At 26.6% G+C, this 20,843-nt stretch overlaps 3 protein-coding genes across 5 annotated transcripts; 1 reads left to right on the plus strand and 2 right to left on the minus strand.

The window, feature by feature from the left end:
* The first annotated feature begins 167 nt into the window (after positions 1-167).
* Positions 168-7,813, plus strand: LOC107448333 (uncharacterized). Of its 3 annotated transcripts, XM_087160931.1 has the most exons (4): positions 168-265; positions 1,987-2,119; positions 5,151-5,528; positions 7,472-7,813. In XM_087160931.1, the coding sequence occupies exons 2-4, from the start codon at positions 2,020-2,022 to the stop codon at positions 7,486-7,488; spliced, it is 495 nt and encodes a 164-aa protein (XP_087017057.1). In that variant the 5' UTR covers positions 168-265; positions 1,987-2,019; the 3' UTR covers positions 7,489-7,813. The 3 variants fall into 3 exon arrangements, with proteins under 3 accessions (XP_087017057.1, XP_087017055.1, XP_087017056.1); XM_087160929.1 differs by lacking the exon at positions 7,472-7,813 and having other exon boundaries at positions 5,151-6,086; XM_087160930.1 differs by lacking the exon at positions 7,472-7,813 and having other exon boundaries at positions 205-368; positions 5,151-6,086.
* A 4,146-nt stretch (positions 7,814-11,959) lies between these two features.
* Positions 11,960-14,634, minus strand: LOC110282285 (uncharacterized). The gene has a single exon (XM_021145429.4). It carries the CDS (start codon positions 13,403-13,405, stop codon positions 12,545-12,547), a length of 861 nt encoding a protein of 286 aa, XP_021001088.4. The 5' UTR covers positions 13,406-14,634; the 3' UTR covers positions 11,960-12,544.
* Positions 14,635-18,110: 3,476 nt separating this feature from the next.
* LOC107448294 (uncharacterized) lies at positions 18,111-20,805 on the minus strand. Its single transcript, XM_021145417.4, has one exon. It carries the CDS (start codon positions 20,268-20,270, stop codon positions 19,173-19,175), a length of 1,098 nt encoding a protein of 365 aa, XP_021001076.1. The 5' UTR covers positions 20,271-20,805; the 3' UTR covers positions 18,111-19,172.
* Positions 20,806-20,843: the final 38 nt, after the last annotated feature.

A 20,843-nucleotide genomic window follows, 5' to 3' on the forward strand; every position in this document is an offset into this window, starting at 1 on the left:
GTTTACTTAGCTTGAAGCTTATAAAAATTGTTTTTCAAATTTTTTATTAAATTAAGTGAGGAACAACTAATTACCAACTATAAATAATAATTAGTTGAAATTTAATCAAAATAAATTAAATAGATGCCATGAAAAATAATAACTCTGTTTGATCTAGCTCAGCTCTTGTTGATAAAATTCGAGCAGAACGTTGTTTTCTTTTTTTCTTCAAAAACAGAAATATTCATCTGGATCAATTTTTTTTTTCTGTTTTGTATATTCATAAGTTATTATAATTTTATATTTTAAATATTAGTCTTGTCTTGTTTTTATATTCACTTGTTGACTAAAAATTAAATTTTTTTCTACTTAGCGTCTGATTAGTACAAGTTTGCATATATATATATTCTCTGTTTTTAATTTTATTGCGATTATTGAAAGATTTTTTAAACATTAGGTTCTGCTAATTGAAATGTGTGCCACGGATTATTTAATTTACCCAATAGAAATATTATTAATACTATATAACAAGTTTTGCAAAGAAATCCAGGGACCTTTAGGTCCCCGTTATTTGGGGCCACGGGCCCCATAATTCCTTGGGTCTTAATCGAAATGCCCGTCATTGAGATTAAGAGAAAAGTTTTCTAATTTTTTATTATCTTATGTATTATATATTTCTTTTATCTACTTGTGGGGATTATTTTTATTTACATATTTGCAATATTTAATAACTTTTAAAAACTTTAAAGCTGTGAAAATAGCAATGCATAACATTTTAAATTATGTGTAGCTTTGACAAACTTAGTATTTTCATCATTATTAAGGCAAAAAATGTAAAGAAATAACATAAAAAATTACTTTTCGCAATTAAACTTTTCTTGTCTTTTATCTAGCATGTTAAAAAGAGGATTAATAATATAAATCCAAATATTTATTATGGTATAGTTTACAGTTATATATTTCTGCCTTTTTTTAAGCATGTGTTTGTATATATATATATATATATATATATATATCATTTGTTATTATCTATATGCTTTATAATTCTCTAACATTATCATAATGTTTTTTGAATAATTTTAGCCAATTAATGTGTTAAAAATAGGATTAATAATAGAAATTTGACTATATCTTTTTTATGCAAGTTATGTAATAGTTTGCTGTTATATATATTTCAATGCTAATTAAATCAGTTGTTGAACAATTAGAAAAGAGATTTCAGTCATAAAAATACTATTTCATGGTAATGGAAATATAATAAAATAATATTTATTGAAAAATAAATGTTATTTTATTTGAATGTATCTTTTTTATGCAAGTTATGTAATAGTTTGCTGTTATATATATTTCAATGCTAATTAAATTAGTTGTTGAACAAGTAGAGAAGAGATTTCAGTCATAAAAATACTATTTCATGGTAATGAAAATATAATAAAATAATATTTATTGAAAAATAAATGTTATGTAAACAAATAAAAAACTTAGAGTGTTTAAAAGAAATCGTAAATCTTTCCATTGCTTGTTTAGTTTAGTTATCAAGTAGGTGCAGTATATCACCCAATAAACTTGCATGACAGTGATAATACAGTGTGCAATTTTTCCAATTACCCATAAATACAAAGAGTTAAATTTTAGAAAGAAAAGTGTAAAGGTGATAAGAAATTAATTAGCAGTTGGGTTAGTTACCTTTAATTCAAATGTTTCAAATATATGTTAATTTAGATTTTTTTTAAATATTGTCTATTTTCTTATAATTATTTTTAAAACTTTTCTTATTTAACTTGTTACGTATTGAAAATTTAGAGAAATTATATTATTAAATTTGCCAACTTTAAAACCCCACCTAGAAATACTTTCTAGCTACACCATTGTTTTGTAGTTTTCCGACATTAATAAAAAATAATTTATAAAATTTAAATAATTCTTATTAGCTAAAAAAAAGGAATTAATAATTGAAATTTAAATATCTTTTTTATGTGAGTTATGTAATAGTTTCTTCTTCTTCAGTACTACAGCCTGTCACTGGCCGAGATTGCCTCCATGAGCCTCCTCCATCTGACACTGTCTGGAGCAATAGATTGTCATCAGTTGACTTCCAGATTCCTAAGATCTCTCTCAACAGAATCAGTACAGATAATGAGTAAATAGTACCTATTTCCAAACATCGACCTTCAATACTTTTAAGATTATTATCAACATAAGTAGTACTACCGTATTAATAGTCTACAGTGTGTATTAAATTGTTTGGTTTCTAGAATCAATTAATTTTTCTCCACAATCTTCTTCACATGACTCTCTTCTAAATCATAAAATTTTAGCCTCTCAAGTTTAAGAAACTTAATAGTAGTTTCTTTTCTCATTGTAGCAATAATTTTCTATCATAAAATTTAATAAAAAAAAAAAAACAGTATTTAAAAATAGGTTTTGATTTTATATATTGTAACTCAATAACGTGTGATTTTAGTGTGATATTTTACTTTCTTTTTCTTATTTTTTATCAAGAAACTGTACAATTTCTGAAATAGTATTATTGTGTAGAATTAAATTTTAAATAGTAAATTTTTGTTTATTTTAGGCTTTTTGAATTGTTGCATTGCCATGGTTAACCATTTTGCAAATTAGATAATTTTCAACTTCGGCCATGTTTAAATAAGAGACGTGTCTATATTCATATTTGTGCTAATCACAATTGCCATAGCCCAAACTCTCACATCTACATGTCATTTTTTTTAAGTTTTCTTAAGTATACAAATTATTTTTATTTTATTTACTTGTTTATTTTATTAATTTTTTTATTAATGTTTTTGATAAAATGCAATAAATTTATTTAACTATATTATGCATATATTTGTTGATGCTGTACGTTATAAATATATTGAAATATGAACTGAATTATGTATTAGTGCAAGTAAGTATGGAAAAAGTACACTTTTTTCATTATAGCTATAAATTTTAAAACCATACTATGACTAACTTTACCCACTCACCCCTTTTTTAAATGTAAACAAGAAACTATTTTCCGATCTATAATTTATGCTGCCAGCCGTAAATAACTTCAGAAAATATAAAGTAAAAAGACAATGAAAGGTTATTTCTACGTAAATGCCGGTAAAGTAGCATGTCAAGAAGAGATGCCAACATGGGTGAGATATTATCTCTTGTGCATTATGTGATTGTTCATTTCTCATTAAGTTTATTTGTGATTATAAGCACAGAATTTATAAATTAGATCATTTATAAGCACAGAAGTTAAAATTTATGGCCAACTTATTGGAGTTATTAAAATTTTAAAAATCCCACCCACAAAATAAAATAGTTTTATAAATCAAATCACTTTTGGGTAATAAGCTAAATAAATTTCATTTTATAAATCTATCTCACTACCTAAAATATTTTATCAATTATTACTAGAAAATAGTGGGCCTATAAAAGGATAAGAAAATTATGATGAAAATAATTTTATTCTTTCAGCTGATACTCATGCTAATGATAGAAATCTCTCTTTTTTATGTTGATACTTTTTCGTATTCTTAATATAATTTTTTTTAAATGCTCATTAAGATGATTAATCTAAACTGTGTCAAAGTTTATATGGTTTTAGTTCTTATATGGCATAACTATGTAATAGAATAAATAAGTAGTTCGAAAAATATCCTAAAAACTACATTATTGGTACTTCTGGAGCTAGTGTGTATGTGTGGTAGTATGTATGGCCTAATATTTGATTTATTTCATTATTGTTATATAAAATCTTATATTGCTTACAAAACTCATCCTATAGACAAAACAACTACAACTTGTTATATAATTCATGTTTCTCAACTCTGCTTAATGCAAACATAATTTTTCTTTTTCTTTGTGGCTCGATTTGAATTGTATTTATTTTTCTTTTTTAAATTTAAAGTATTATTACTTGTTTTTTTTATTATGTATTTGTTTTTATTGTGTATTTATATAAATATATTTTTATTTTAGTAGAATGTCCTTGTTATGACAATGCTTGTAGCTACTGTATGCAATACTATTTTTTTTTTCCCTTTCTAAAATATAGTTTTAATTTAAAGTATGTTTTCTTTTTCAGAAAAAAAAGTGCCAAGTAAAAGTACTTTAAACTACATAAACAATTCAAAGTTTGTAAATATATTGTATTAGCTTTTGTTCATATATTGTTAACCTAGTTTAATTGTTATAGTCTAGTCAATTTTCAAAGGTCATATTAGTATAGGTTATGGTATTATGGGCTATGTTAATAAATTGCTTATTAGGTTATGTTAATATATATGGTTAATAAACTGTTAACTTAGTTAAATTGTTAGTCTAGTTAATGTTCACGATATTTATAGTGTTAAATCACCATTTAACTAGCTATATAAGTAAGAGTGTCTTTACTATGTTTATTTCTGATTATTCTTCTATGTAAATTATGTATTTAGCTATTACATTGATTCAAAGTTTTAAATATTTATAAGTTAAGTTATAATTTTTATCTTTTTGCATTGCATTTTCTAAATATTTTTTATGTTCAAAGTGTAGATGGATATAGTATTTACATTAATGTTTCTGAGCAAAAAAAAAAAAAAAAAATTGAATTCCTATTTTATTAAATTTTTGTCCCATGTTTCAATTGCATTGTCAAGTTTCAAATTTAAATAAGTGGAAAAGGAATTTTTTACACTAAACTAGCAATTACTTTTATATAAAATTTAGCAATTATTTTTTTAAATAAAACATCTGTAAAAAATTACATTTTATGACAAAAACAATTTTACCACTATAATTTATAAGGGAATGAAGAACATACTTTAATAAAACAACTTGTTTCATTTCCTGATTGGACAATCTCAGGTTCCATATATGCTGAAAAAATTGTTTAGAAATGATTAGAATCTTTTAACCTTTAGCTATTAAAAATGTGCTTATAATATTTCATAATTGTGTAAAAACAGTTTCAGATATAGTGTAAAAAAATGCTAAATGTGTTAACTTCATCTGTTACATTATGTGTTTATATAAAATGAATGTAAAACATTTTAATTGAATTTTTAAGTAAATAAAAAAATTTTAAGCATCTAAAATAATAATAATAATCAAAATTTTAATTAATTTTGTCCAAGATAAAATTTTTTAAAGTAAATGTGTATGTATATTAATGAAACGGTTTTTTAATGTAGCTGTGAAGTGCTTTTCTTGTGATGAATGTGAGATGGTATATGCTTCAAATTCTGCACTATCTCGTCATAAAAAGTGGCACAAAGGTGAAAATCCACACCATCGATTTAAATGCGAGCTCTGCTTGTATTCAACAGACTCTAGGAAGGACTTCAAAAGGCATAGCTTCATTCATTCAGGTGAACGTCCATTCACGTGTACTCTTTGTGGTAGAGGTTTTACTCGCAATAATCATCTAAAGCGTCACATGCTCACGCACAGTGCGAGCATTCCTTACCACTGTCACATGTGTCCAAAATCTTTTCGTCGGTCTGACCTTCTAGCCACACACATTCAAAAGCATCGAGACGATGAAAATGCAATGACAATACTTACATCAGGTATGGTAACAACTGCTTTAAAAGATGAAGTTTACAAGTTTTGAATCACTCGAGTATGAGGACTATTATATTTTTGGTATTTCACTAGCATTTCTAAAATAGTTTAAAATTATAATTTGCAACATGGAAAAAATTTATCTAATCGTAAACTGTGTTGATTATTATACAAGTAAGTAATTAGAAGGAAGCTTATTAAGTGAGCTATAATTTGTAATAATATTGAGGAAAAAAAAAATTTTTTTATTTCATTCATTTTGAAAAGTAGAAAAAAGTACCTACTTTTAAGGTTTTAGAGTTAGTTTTATTTTATAAAAAAATTTGTTGAACAAAATTTCAAAGTAACATCAGAAAAATGTTAAATATAAAGATTAAGCCATTAAACTGATACTGAGAAGAGAAATTGTGATCAGTTTTTTGAAATAAAATTTTTAATAGTTTTACTATTTTGTTATATGAACGCTGTAAGTCCAGTTACAAAAATTTAAAAAAACTTAAATAGAGTATTGATTTGTATGTTTCAATAAACTTAAAAAAAAAACAGGAAATAGTAATTGGCTATATATATATATATATATATATATATATATATATATATATATATATATATATATATATATATATATATATATATATATATATATATATATATATATATATATATATATATATATATCTTCTAAAGATAACATACTTGTTATTTCATTAGCATTCAAGTGAATTGTAATTTATAATATTTATTATCAAATTATTTATGTTAAAAATTTTAGTTTGTGAAATGTATCATATACAGTCTTCTTATATGTATAAGTTTTTAGTTTGATTAAGTGGGGAAAAAAATTAAATATGATCATTGGTTTATAAAAAAAAATTTTTTTTTTTAAATTATAGAATTAAAGTATAGCAGTAAATGAAATAGTACTACTATTTTATGCATTGAATTTCACTTTACCATGGGACATTCAATATTTTTATAGTTATCTTTTTTTAATCAGACTAAAAGAAGTTTCAGCTTTTGTTTCATTTTTATGTGCATATTTCTTAACTTTTTTAGAAACATATGTATGAAATAATAACATTAATTCAGGTATACATTAAAAAGGCAGATAATAATTCTAAGTAAAAATAATACATCTCTATTAAATAGAGAGAAACTTCCTGGTAGAAACAACCTTCATTGTGCAAAATGATTGGTCTTTAAGAAAATATAGTCTCTAAAAGAATTGTTAGCTCCAGATTGTCAGAATAATTTATTCAAAAATATTTACAAAAACATTAAAATCAAATGTTCCTTTCATTATTTATAAAATCTTGAATATCAGAAACATATTGTCAAAATGCAAATGTTTCTTTTTCTGATTTTTAAAGTTTTACTTACACTATTTATGTACGATTCTCTACCTTATGCTGCAAAGTTTTATTTAGACTTCCCTGAAACAAAAGATTCAACCAACATCTCTTAATTTATTTTGTATAATGTATAGTTTTACATGAATAGTCTCACATGAGGCTTTGATCAGCTTTGTAAGTTGCTCCTAGGGTCACTAATTTCTTTAAGCATGTTTGAAGCAGTGTTATATTATCCAATCAGAATTGCTCCTGAATCTGCATTTTTCTCTTAATACCTTTAAATTCACTAAAAACATGATTAATGCAAAATTACTGGTATTATTACTTTTCTCATTTGTATTGTTGGTCAATCTAGCTCCAATGTTTTAAAATATGTTTTTCATTTGCATTATACCAACAATTGAGAGTTTTTGTAAGATGCAAGAGAAAAAAGAAATTCAAGTTCGATAGTTTCTGATATCATTGATAACACTGAATACTTATTTCTGTCAAGAAGGAAAATAAAATTAACATTGTAGTTATGTGTTTAACCAAAAGCTCATTATTGTGAAGCATGTGGTAGGATTCTTAAAAATAGCAGAATTTCTCTTTTATAGGGAGTAAGATAACTTAGCCAGTGGTCAGCCACATATAACTTTATAAAGATGAAGGTGAAAAGATTTCTGTATTGATGCCAGGAGAGAGTAAAAATGATTTTTAAATTGCTCTTTTTCATATAATAATGCTTAATTAAACAGTAGAAAAAATAATTTTCTCAATTTTTTTTTTTTTTTTTTTTTTTTTTACTATAATAGTAGGCTAGTAATTCTCAGTTTGTTATAAACATACAATTTTTGTTTTTTCATTATTCACATTTTGACAGTGACTTAGAATTATAATATGGAGCTTTTACTGTACTTTCATACCAGAGAGGCTGTTCTTTTACAGATGATTTTTTTTTTAAACATAAAGAAGTGTATAAGTAAAAAAACTGATGTCTTTGAAGAAGGTGGTTTTGCATAGAAGTTTCACTGTATAATCATGTTTCATTTATTAGAAAGAAGTTTCATATAATTTCTTTCTTACATATGTAAAATATGGTTTATATGTTTAAATTGATGATAAAATTCCATAAACATTATTAATAACTGAAATATATCTTTGCTTAGTACATGTTTTAAATTGTGTTTTTAAAAGTTTTAAACATGTTTAAAATTTCTAAAAAAAAGAATTTGAAATTTTTAAGTGGATTTTTTTCCTTGTTGCATTTTTATTATGTAATTTTAAAAGTTATAGCTCAATTTTAATTTGGGATGCATCAAATATTTTGTCACTATTTGGTTTTCAGCATTTATTTATCAATAATTCCAATTTATCACTGTATTTAACAAGGTTGATCATAACTTTAAATTCATCTATCTTATTACCATTAAAAATATTTAATATTAATTTTTATTGAAAACTTATTTTAATGAAAATTAAATATTTGGTGACAGAATATTTGTTTTGTATTTGACAGATTTTTTTTTTAAACATAAAGAAGTGTATAAGTAAAAAAACTGATGTCTTTGAAGAAGGTGGTTTTGCATAGAAGTTTCACTGTATAATCATGTTTCATTTATTAGAAAGAAGTTTCATATAATTTCTTTCTTACATATGTAAAATATGGTTTATATGTTTAAATTGATGATAAAATTCCATAAACATTATTAATAACTGAAATATATCTTTGCTTAGTACATGTTTTAAATTGTGTTTTTAAAAGTTTTAAACATGTTTAAAATTTCTAAAAAAAAGAATTTGAAATTTTTAAGTGGATTTTTTTCCTTGTTGCATTTTTATTATGTAATTTTAAAAGTTATAGCTCAATTTTAATTTGGGATGCATCAAATATTTTGTCACTATTTGGTTTTCAGCATTTATTTATCAATAATTCCAATTTATCACTGTATTTAACAAGGTTGATCATAACTTTAAATTCATCTATCTTATTACCATTAAAAATATTTAATATTAATTTTTATTGAAAACTTATTTTAATGAAAATTAAATATTTGGTGACAGAATATTTGTTAATTTGCCAACTTCTGCGTATCCTTAAATTTAATGCTCTTTGTTTGTTTTAATCCCCATTCATTATCCTTGTTTTATAGAAAAAAATTATTTATTTTCCAATCTGTTGTAAGTTTAGAAAAATAAATTGTCTCATGTGTATTACATTTAGTCTTGTCTCATGATTAAGGTTCATTATATTTATTTTCTAAAGCAAAATAAGTTGATTAGATAAGATGACTATATTCAAAGATCCTGATTATCTGTGGAATTGGATGGCACCTACATGAAATAATCTGTAACATACTCGAAAATGTTGTTTAGTTTTAATTTTAAGTGTGCCTTATGTTTTAAGGGTCAGAGATAATACTGTTATAAAAATAATTAAATAACTGTGTATCTTGTTGAAATCTCAAGCGAACAAAATTTTAAATGAACAAAATATGGAGGAACATACAGGATGAATTAAACTTAGGTTTGCAATAGCACCCAATTTAAATAGGAATTATTTCTGTACCTAGGCAGACATATTTAGGCAGCAGGGTATATTTTTAATGTTCTTGTGTAAAATATCAAAGCTGTTGTCAAATTCTACCCAGAACATAAAAATTTATGTTATGAGACCAGAAATATAAAGGAGAAAATTTTCAGAATTTTTATGTTATTCTGACAAGTTTCTAAAAAAGAACATTTCTATTCAAATTAAATGACTGTTTAACTTTGTAAAAGTGCAAGGGTACAGTAAGCATTTAAAACAGTATTCAACCAAAACTTCAGTGATTCTTATTCAAGAGGTTCAATATGTATACTACAGTAATACTTTTATTTAGATTTAAAAAAAAAAAAAAAAAAACATGTATATAGAATTGCCAATACTCTCTTTTCATCAAAATATTTTATAAGGTGGAAGAAACTTAAAAACTACAATAAACAAAATTTTGTTAAGCCTTACTATGAGAATATTGCAACTAAGTGGCCCTTTATATAAACTTTTTAATCATTCACATGTAATGGTTGGTATAATAACTTAAAATCAAATTTACTAATTTAAGAATCAATAATTTACAATTATAATATAAATTTTGCTACTATTGAGAAGAAATTTTGAGAAGCAAGTTGACATACCTGAATATATAATAAACAGAGTTAGCATAACCCTGATCCGGGGTGATTGTAAGCCCAAGTCAAAATTCCGGAAAATTTCTTCAGGAAAAAAAAAAAAAAATTAAATCGAAAAATTAGAAAAAAAATTTAAACAAGGTTTTTTTCCTTTTTCTCAATACTTCTCAGTTTACTTAAAATATATTTAAAATTTTACACATACCAATGATGACCTGGAGAAGTAATTGAAATTTACAAATATGTCTTTCTTTCTTGAGTTTATGATTATAATAACTATTTACTGATAAAAAATGAATATTAATCTTGAATATAAGCTTATAAAATATCTGGCTCTCCCTTACAAACAAATAAAATAAACTGTTTTTTTTAAGTTCCACCTTTGAAAATTTAATTTCCGGAAACTTTTGTGATCAATGATTTTTTGAAACGTCTGAACCTTCGATTTCCAGAAACTTCCGGATCACGGTTAGGATCCGGATTTTTTCCGGAGCACAATCAGCCCTGCCTGATAAACCATTTGATTTAAAATGATTGGCGCTTTCATGCGTTACAGACCAATGGTATGCCGAAATGGATTGTTGTTAAATGAATTTCTCACACGTCAATGTGAAAACCAACGATTTTTGTGTAATTCGTGGCAAAAATTAATATGGTAAAGAAAAAATCTCACTCTGAAAAGGAAAAAATAAGCACTTTTTAAAAACAACCCATGAAAAAAAGCACCTCTAAGCACTTTTTAAAAATGCTACACACCCTGAAAATTACCTTTCATTTTTAATTTCACTTGACATTGTTTTTGAAAGCTTTATTTTCTTATGACAATTTTTAGCTTTGAAAAAGATCTTTTTTAGCTAGTTGTTAAAATTTAGTCTTTGCATATTTGATGCTATTTCATAAATTTACATTGTCTTACTTGTACTACAAAAAAAAAAAAAAAAACATTATTTGCAAATCTAAAAAAAATAATAATGATTACATAATGAGAGGGTATATATTGATTATTTCATTAATTATGATACCAATAATTGATGCATAGCAATCTACATGGTGTGAGATAAATTACAAAACAGATTTTTTATTATTTTCGAAGCATATAAATTAATCAAATATATTCTTTTCACTATTTATGAATTTCGACTCACTCAGTCATCTTTTTCGTGCTGAAGATTTTAATTCCATCCATTCAAGGATTTGCAGGCATTTTGATTAGCCTTTTAAACAATAAGATAAATATAGAAAACATGCAGACCTGACAACTTACAAGCTTATAGCCAGAGTCTCCTGCTTCTACTTTAAATCTCAGGAAATGAAGCCAGGAAAGTATTTTCCCTATGTTTTTTTTTCTTTCCCTACAGCCAACGATTCAGCAGACCTGTTTACACTTCAGTGCAACGGGAAATAAATATTTTGTAATTTTTAGGAGTAAAAAAAAATTACTTAAATAAATTTAATTTAAAAAATGTGTGAGTTTATTTGTTCTTAGTTTTCATTATTTTGCATATTAAGCTACGCCATGATCATAAAAGTCTAAAGATTTTTGAATTCTTAAAGTTGGTAAGTCTGTATATTACATTTTCTTTTAAGGGAAAAGAAGCATTCAATGTTTGATGAACCACAGAAGAGAAAGGTAAATCACTCTCATTAAACGAGTATCAAGTTTTGATGCTGTAATTTTTTTTTATCTTTTATAAAATGCAGAATCGAAATACAAGTTATGAAAAAAATTATCATCATACTTTTATGTATGAGTTAAGAGGAAAATTTTTTTTTATTTTTCTGAAATCATCAATATTTGAGGTTGAAGATCATTAATGGGTAACTCAGTGATGCACCATATTGTCCACTGTAATAATTCTATAAATATTAAATATTCAGCTGTAAATATTAAATATTCAGCTTATATTAAAATGTTGAGGTGAACAAAGATAAAGAATTTTTAAAAATATTTTTTATTTCAAATAATACATTTACATTAAATGTGAGCAAAAAAATACTTGAATATGACATGCCAATTCTTGTGTTTAGATCAATATCTTAGATGTTTCCCAATTTGGAAACAAAAAAATTACTACTTTGAATTAAAGTGTCACAAATTATTTTAATCTCTGAAAAAGCCAGGAACAAAGGTATAATAAATAATCATGTAGTACTTCCACACAAGCAACATCAAATTAATGTTGTCTCTTTATTAAAATCCAAATATTCTCACACACACCTAGCATATGTAACAATTATATTTCAAAAATATATAAAACTATCTCTTATCTGTTTAATTGTTCACCATTTAAAATCCTCAAATTCTATGAATGAATAAGTGCCGATTAAAACTATCTTTTCGCACAATATTATCACACATGCTGCACGAGTAAGGTTTCTCTCCAGTATGAATACAAGTGTGTAAATTTAAATAAACTTTCTCCGTAAATGTTTCACCACACAAACGACAAGAATAGGGCTTTTCATTAGTGTGAACCAGATTGTGTATCTTTAAATAATCTTGGTGCGCAAAATCTTTGTCACATGCAATGAGATTTTGTTTTATTATGAACTAGATAATGTTTATTCAAACTGGTTTTCTGTCTGAAAGATTTATTACACACATTGCACGAGTGAGATTTCGCTTCAGTGTGAATGTAAGAGTGTCTAATTAAACTACTGTTCAATGTAAAAGTTTTATCACAAACACTGCAGGAATAAGGCTTCTCTCCAGTATGAACACGGCAATGTAGGTTTAATGTTTCTTTCAAAGCAAAAGCTCTATTACACACACTGCAGGAATAAGGTTTCTCGCCCGTATGAACACGAGTATGTCGAATTAACTTACTTTTATTTACAAATGCTTTATTACACACTTCACATGAATAAGCTTTAACATTTTTATGAACTAGATAGTGTTTCTTTAAATAATCTTTCTGGGCAAAACTTAGATTGCACACATCACATGAATAAGTCTTTACTTTAGTATGAATAAGAATGTGCCGTTTTAAATCATTTTTCTGTGAAAAAGATCGATCACACACATTGCACGAAAAGGGTTTCTCTCCGGAATGAATTCGAGAATGTCGAATTAAACTACTTTTCACTGTAAAAGTTTTCTGACACACACCACAAGAATGAGGCTCATCGCCTGTATGGACACGTGAATGTAGATTTAATCTTTCTTTAAACATGAAGGTTTCTTTACATACACTGCAGGAATAAGGCTGCTCTCCAGTATGAATACGAAAATGTTTCTTTAATCTATTTTTATTAACAAATGCTTTATCACACACATCGCATGAATAAGGTTTTTCATTAGTATGAACATGAGAATGTTCAAGTAAATTATTTTTCGTAGTGAAAATTTTACCACACGCACTACATGTATAAGGCTTCATTATTAAATATATGTATTAATATTTAATAAAATTAAATTAAAAATCAGGTTTTAACACATGCCCCAATAAATGGATTTATAATAAATAAGCAAGTACTGAGGTAAATAACCTTTTAATCAGAATAACAACTTATACCTCACTTTAACAATTCTTATTCTTTTCAATGAATTTCCTGTTGGATCTAATAAGCAAGTATTGATGTGAACAACCTTTTAAGCAAAATACACACTGCATATAATATTGGCTATTGTCATGCATAAACAAAATAATGTAGTTAAATTTTGATATTAACAAAAATTAAATTACAGATTATATTTTAGCTTAATTATGTCCTTAAGTCTGTTTTTTGAATGACACACAAACTAACATAGTTTTACTTAAATATGTAAAAAATGTTACACCAAAACTTGATCACATACAACACAAAAAAGGTATCTTGTTAAGATAACTAAGCAAGTATTGAGATAAAATATCTTTTAATCAGAATATGCACTGCATGAATATGGCCTCTTTTTAGTGTAAACAAAATCTTATATTTAAATTTGGATGTGTTTATGAACGTTAGATCTTATGTTCTTCATCAATAAGATTTTTCCTTAATCTAAAACGAAAGTTAACATTTACTTGCAATCATAAATGTGTAACTATAGCTTCTGATCTGAATAAACAATTGTTAGGCAAAGTTATATTACACACAAAACTGTATTAAAAAGAAATATATCCACATTGCATGGCTAAAAACTTTTTCCAGTGAATGCAAGCTAGTGTAGATTTCTATTAAACTTAAAATATTTTCCTCTCACTCATTTCAGCAACAGAAATTCTTTTTTTTACTCTTAAATTACTTAGTGAAGTTCTTAACACACGCACCACTTGATTAATGCTTCCAGTCAATCTTTCAGATCAAAGTCAGTTGATCTTCTATTTGTGATAGCTTCACCACAATAACCAGATATGCATTAACAAAGGCCAATTAATGGTAAATACCTACTTTTCATTGTCTAGGTTTTGAAATTAAAAATGAATAAATAACATTTGTTTAAGAATTAAGATGATAATCCCCCCTGATTGGAAATTACAAAGTTTTTTTTTCAATAAGCTAGAAAATTCTGAGAAGACTAGCACAGTGTTTAGTCACGCATTATTTAACTGCTTTAATGAATAAATATAAAATTATTATTCTTGATTCTCCTTGTTTACATTGTACAAGAGTGCGACGAGTTAATTGCATTAGCTTATAGCTCTGTATTCAAAACACGTTTAGTAGTATGATCAAGGCTGCCTATTTCTGTTCTTTATAAGCCATAATGAAAAAAAGAAATTATAAATTCTATCTTGATGACATAGTAATCAACCAAGCAGAAAGTTTTAAAACTTGAGTCCGGTAAATGAAAAGTAACAAGTGAACTCAAAAGATTAAAAAAAAACAAAAACAAGCAGCAAGTTTTACAAAGAAACATTCGAAAATCCCCCCCCTTTTTTAAATTGTTGTTGTTGTAGTTCATTTACGTCGCACTAGAGCTGCACAATGGGCTATAGGCGACGGTCTGGGAAACATCCCTGAGGATGATCCGAAGACATGCCATCACAATTTTGATCCTCTGCAGAGGGGATGGCACCCCCGCTTTGGTAGCCCAACGACCTGCGCGCGAAGTCGAGCACTTTACGGTAGCACAGTTTAACGAGGACCAATACCGCACACCCTCGGTCCCTACGCAGACTGATCCAAGTGGGTCACCCACCCGCACACTGACCGCAGCCAGTGATGCTTGACTTCGGTGATCTGCTGGGAACCGTGTCTTAATGATCAGTCCACTGCGGGACCCCCCCCCCTTTTTTTTTTTAAATTGAGAGAGGTCTGTTTAGAGAATATTCATAAACAAGACTTATATTTTGTCTACGGTAGGAACTCCCCCCGCCACTACTCCTGAGGCCGTCTACTGCCATAGAAACAAGAATTGCGCATTTCAGAAAAGGTAGCTTCTCTTAACAATAGGGCTAACCCAATAGGCTGAAGACAAAGATTCCTTTTCTCTTGCCCAAACCTGTTCTTAACAGTGACCCCATACCCCTACTTGAAATGGTTATACCTCGTTACCATACTCCAGACGAATGGCTAGGGGAGTTCTTACTTTAGACAAACTATTTAGGGGGCATTTTTGTTTGAGACAAATGACTGCTGGTAGAATAACAGGATCATCAGTTGCACTGGAGATTTCTTCAGTGTAGCATGGTGATGCTCCATCTTTATTGTGGCTTGTTAAATTTAAAAAAGAAAAATGCTTGATATCCTTTCTTATGCAAGCAAAAACAAAATGGAATCTCTTTTTTTAGAGAAGGAATATCCCAAAGGCATTGGGAAAATATTTGTAAAGCAGAAAAAAATATGGCTCTTATCTTTGCATTAGAGTTAAAACCTAACACCTATGAAATCACTCTGATTTATTTATGATCTAATATGAAAGGTCTATTTAAATTTTACATTTCATATTTTTCCGAATTATAGTACTTTAAACATTAAAATAAGAAAAAAGTATGTGATTTAATTTTAAAAAAAGTTTTTTGACACCAATTTTTATCAAAAAATTAAAAGCTTCAACAAAAAAAAAAAAAATCGTTATTTATGTACTAAAAAATGTAAAGTAAAGAATACTTACGATAAAAAAAAAATATTCTAAAAATTCCTCATATTAAAATAAAAAAATTTCCTATGTTTTTTTTTTTTTTTTAGTCTTAAAGTTCTTAATCAGACGTAGAAAATCATTCTGAGAACTATCATCAAAGTAGAAAAAAAATCATTTGCAAGTAAATTTTTTATTATAAAAATCATAACACTTACTTGCTTCATAAATCCGGAGAATTCCAAAAGGAAATGTTCGTTTGAAAATTTTGTTCTCATATAATATATACAAAGGTTATTCCTTCATTACTTTAAGATGACAAGCCACACAATAAAATTTTATAATTGTAAGATCTCGATATGAATTTCAATATGTAACTTAAAAACAAAATAGCTTCTAGTTGAAACTAATCATTCAAAATTAAAAAAAACTCTTATCAAGAAAATCATAAAAATTAATTAATAATCAACACAAATATTATTTCAAATAATTCGGATGATTGTTTATTGTTGTTTTTTGAATTATTTATATACAGAAATATATACTATTCTATAAAGAATAATAATATTCTATAACTATTTCAGTTCTGAAATCCCATTTATTCATCGGAATGAAGTAAACAATGAGGACTTAAATAACTTCCTTTTAATTTAAAATGAATTAAAGACACACAAAAAAAGTATTTTACCTTAATACACACATCTTTAACAGTAGGCAATCACGAAATCAGAAGTTATCAGTTGCTAATTTGTTGAAAATGGAAAGAAAAAAATTAAAGAGAAATTGTTCTTCAAATACTGGGCACGTTCTGTTTCCCAATGATTTACCAATGTTCTAGATTGTTTTTTCAAGTTTTTCTGACTTTTCATTAGGAATATTTTTCTTCTTATTTGCTACAGAAAAAAAAAAGCATTTTACTCTACCAATGATTTTGATGGAACAAAATGAAAACTTAATAAATAAAAGCCTGAAAATATCCTTCCTGCTAGAGGGTGTATTCAAGTGTTGCAATCCCGAATTAATTTGGAATGATTAAGTTTCTAATATTCGTATGGGAATCGTACTACCAATTTTTTGAGGATGATAGCCAGCTTATATTAATCAGTTTGATAACTAGTCTGAATTAATTACTTTGACAACTGTGCAAATTGAATTTCATATTAGTAAATTTTAAGTAATTACGAAGAAAAATAATTCTTTTAAAAAAATTTGATTTAATTTTGCCAACACATATCTATTTGCCTGTCACAATTTTTTTTTGTGTGTAATGGAGCAAAGTACGCCCCAGAAAATGTGTAATAACTTTTTTTGCAACCCCTCCAACCAAGATTTTTGTCACATAGCATATAAGCAAAATTTCTGCATCATACTACATTCTTTAATTTTTCAAATGGAACTGGAAGAAAATGAATGTAGGGAAAATAGTAATCAATTTTTATTTAATAAAAGAATTGATTTTAGATGACTGTGACAGGAAGAAATGTTAAAAAAAAAAAAAAAAGCCACAACGATTGATATACAAGAAATAAAATTATTAATATAGCAAAACTTTCGTATAAAATAGCGATGCACAAGTTGCGGCTTTTGAATGGTCTATGTGCAAACCTAGCCCAAAACTAATTGGAAAGAAAAAAAAAATTTCTCAACTAGAATAATAAATTTCAATAACCTTAAAAAAAATTACATTGAAATTCCAAAATGCAGAGGTAGTACTAATTAAGGTGTTAAAGATTTGAATGGCGCTACATTCTTTTTTTTCTTTTCTTTTTTAAAGAAAATTTTCATCATCAAAAACATGATCAAAACAAATGTAGTTCAAAAATTTATTTAAAAAATTAATCATATGAACATAATTTATATACAGTAAAAAAAAAATATAATAAAACTCATTTTTCCATAGGGGAAGTTGAAAACTTGGTGTAGTTTAATTGTATTCATTAAGACAAAATGTGCAGAACTTAAAATGCTTTTTGTTTTCAAACTAGATACTTCGTCTTTTAATTTTTAAAAGAAATTGGTAATGTTTGCATTACACTAAGGAATGACCAAATTATAACAATCATTATTTAAATAAATTTACACTATTTACACTAATATTTAATTTATTGAAACCTCTGCAAGCAAAATTTTATTTTTCTACATGCTTCTTACCAAAGGTAATATACTCTTAATACAAAATATCAACAACTTCAAGGTCTTTAGAAAAATTTCCGTCTTGGTAATTATGACAAAAAAATTGCCAAATAAATAGTAAAAATGGGAGAGTTGTTTGCAAGAAGCTAAAAAAAATTATCACAGAAGGGGAACCGACACGAAAACTCATAGACACCCCCAAGCAAATCTTGACACAAATTTTTTTAAAAATACTTTTTGCAAATCAAAAAAAGCAAAACTTTTGGTTATTCGATTGTAATGAGATACCTGCAAGTGACGTACTGTGAGTATCTCGATTCTGATTGGTTGTTGAAACATGTCCTTTGTTTACGTTAGAAACTGTTCTTTCCATTCTATTTCTAGTAAGCCAACCCGTTCAAGTATCATTCTCACAAGTAACACATTTTAAATTCTTTCACAAGGATTCTTTCTCAAAGATTTAAATTCTTTCACTATATATTTACACTGAGACTTTACACAAAGACAAGCACGAAGCCATTTGTCACATAAACAAACTAATTATGTATTAAAGTTGCCAGGTACACAAAACAAAAATATATCACAGTTACAATAAAATACATAAACAAATAATAAATCTTTATTAAATAAACGTAGTAGACGCGAAAGCATTATAATTTAAACAAATTTAATGAGGGATACGATTCAGTATTTAATTATCCTTAATTAACAATCTAACTTATGTAGAAAAACTTAGCTCAACTTTAATACATCATTTTGCTGATAAAGATTAGCCGGCGCTGATGTTACATGTGTCAGTATAGAAGGTCTTCTTCTTCTCGAAGCGCAAGCACCCAATTAGCTTGAATAAGTGCAGTTATGGAAATACCTCCAAGTTTTCAATGAAAATCCATACAAATTCAACTACTGGTCTATATCTTATTAATTGTGTGAAAATTCCATTATGTACTCTGACTCTAGTATAATCTAAATGTTTGCTAAAAAATTTTGATATTAAAAATATTAATAAAATCCTAATTTTTATGAATAAGTAAATGTTGATTTAAATGATCTTTTCTTATAAAAGTTTTGTCACACACATTACATGGATAAGATTTAACTCTAGTATGAATTAAATAGTGCCTATCTAATACAGTTTTCTCCCTGAAAGATTTGCAACATAAATTGCATGTGTAAGGCTTCAGTCCAGTATGAATACCAGAATGGCGAATTAAACTACTTTTCACTGTGAAAGCTTTATTGCATACATCGCAAGAATAGAGTTTCTCCTCAGCATGAACTTGAGAATGTTCAGCTAATCTACTTTTATTCACGAATGCTTTGTTACACACTTCACATGAATAAGGTTTTTCATTAGTATGTAGTAGTTGATAATGTCGATCCAATGCGGTTTTCTGACGGAAAGATTTATAACACACGTCACACGAATAAGGTTTTTGTCCTGTATGAATAACCATATGGCGGTTTAAACTACTTTTCACTGTAAATGTTTTATTACACACACTGCAAGAATAACGCCTATCATCAGTATGAACATGAGAATGTTCCATTAATTTACCTCTATTCACAAATGTTTTGCTACACACCTCACATGAATAGGGTTTTTCATTAGTATGATAGATGTAATGTTTACTTAAATACTCTTTGTGTGAAAAAGTTTTATCGCACACACTACATGAATATGACTTAACTTTAGTATGAACTAAATAGTGTCTTTCTAAACCAGTTTTCTGTGCAAAAGATTTATTACACACATTGCACAAATATGGTTTTTCTCCGGTATGAATACGAGAATGTCTAATTAAGCCACTTTTATCTGCAAAACTTTTGTCACACACACTACATGGATAGGGCTTTTCTCCAGTATGAACAAGCGTATGTCGGTTTAATCGATCTTTTTGTGTGAAATTTTTGCCACATACAACACATGAATAACGGCTTTTTCCACTATGAACAGTTAACTGTTCTGTTAAATTATTTCTTTGGGTGAATGTTTCCTTAAATATATCCGTTGAATATGGTTTTTCAACAGTATAATCACAAGAGTGACTAACAAAATCACTTTTCTCAGTAAAAGATTTATTACAAATATTGCATGTATTAGGCTTCATATTGTAAACCTTAATGAAAACAACTATCGGAAGGAAGGAAATGGTTTACTCTTAGACTGATTATTAGACAGCATCAAATAAGCTTATACACACAATCTTTAATACTGCTTTACAGAAAACATCCTAAATTTTATTATAGTATGAATAAGAAAACATTGAATTAAAATAAGTGTGAGAAATAGTGTAAGTGTATTGTATTGTATTTACTACTTGAATAATATTATATTAGATCTTTCTTTAATTACATTATATTTCTGTAGGACTAACTTCATTTTAATATGAATAATAGAAAGCTCATATTAATTATCAATTGTTTTCATTAATTTTCCTCACATTATTTACACTAACTCAAATTAAGTTCTTTATCAATGGTCTGCAAGAATAACTTAGTTTCTGTACGAATAAGTGAGTGTTTACATAAATTTTTTGTATTCAATAATTTTTCTTAGATTAAATATTACTTTAACTGAATGAATTAAACTTTTAACCTGAATACTACTATCAATCTCTATATCAAAATCTTTGTTTATTGTTTACTATTGAGTTTAGATGTTAGTGGTGGGAAAAATAATT

Source organism: Parasteatoda tepidariorum, chromosome 4 (assembly GCF_982258835.1).
Source record: "Parasteatoda tepidariorum strain Cologne lab strain chromosome 4, Ptep-v5.0, whole genome shotgun sequence".
Lineage (NCBI taxonomy): Eukaryota > Metazoa > Arthropoda > Arachnida > Araneae > Theridiidae > Parasteatoda > Parasteatoda tepidariorum.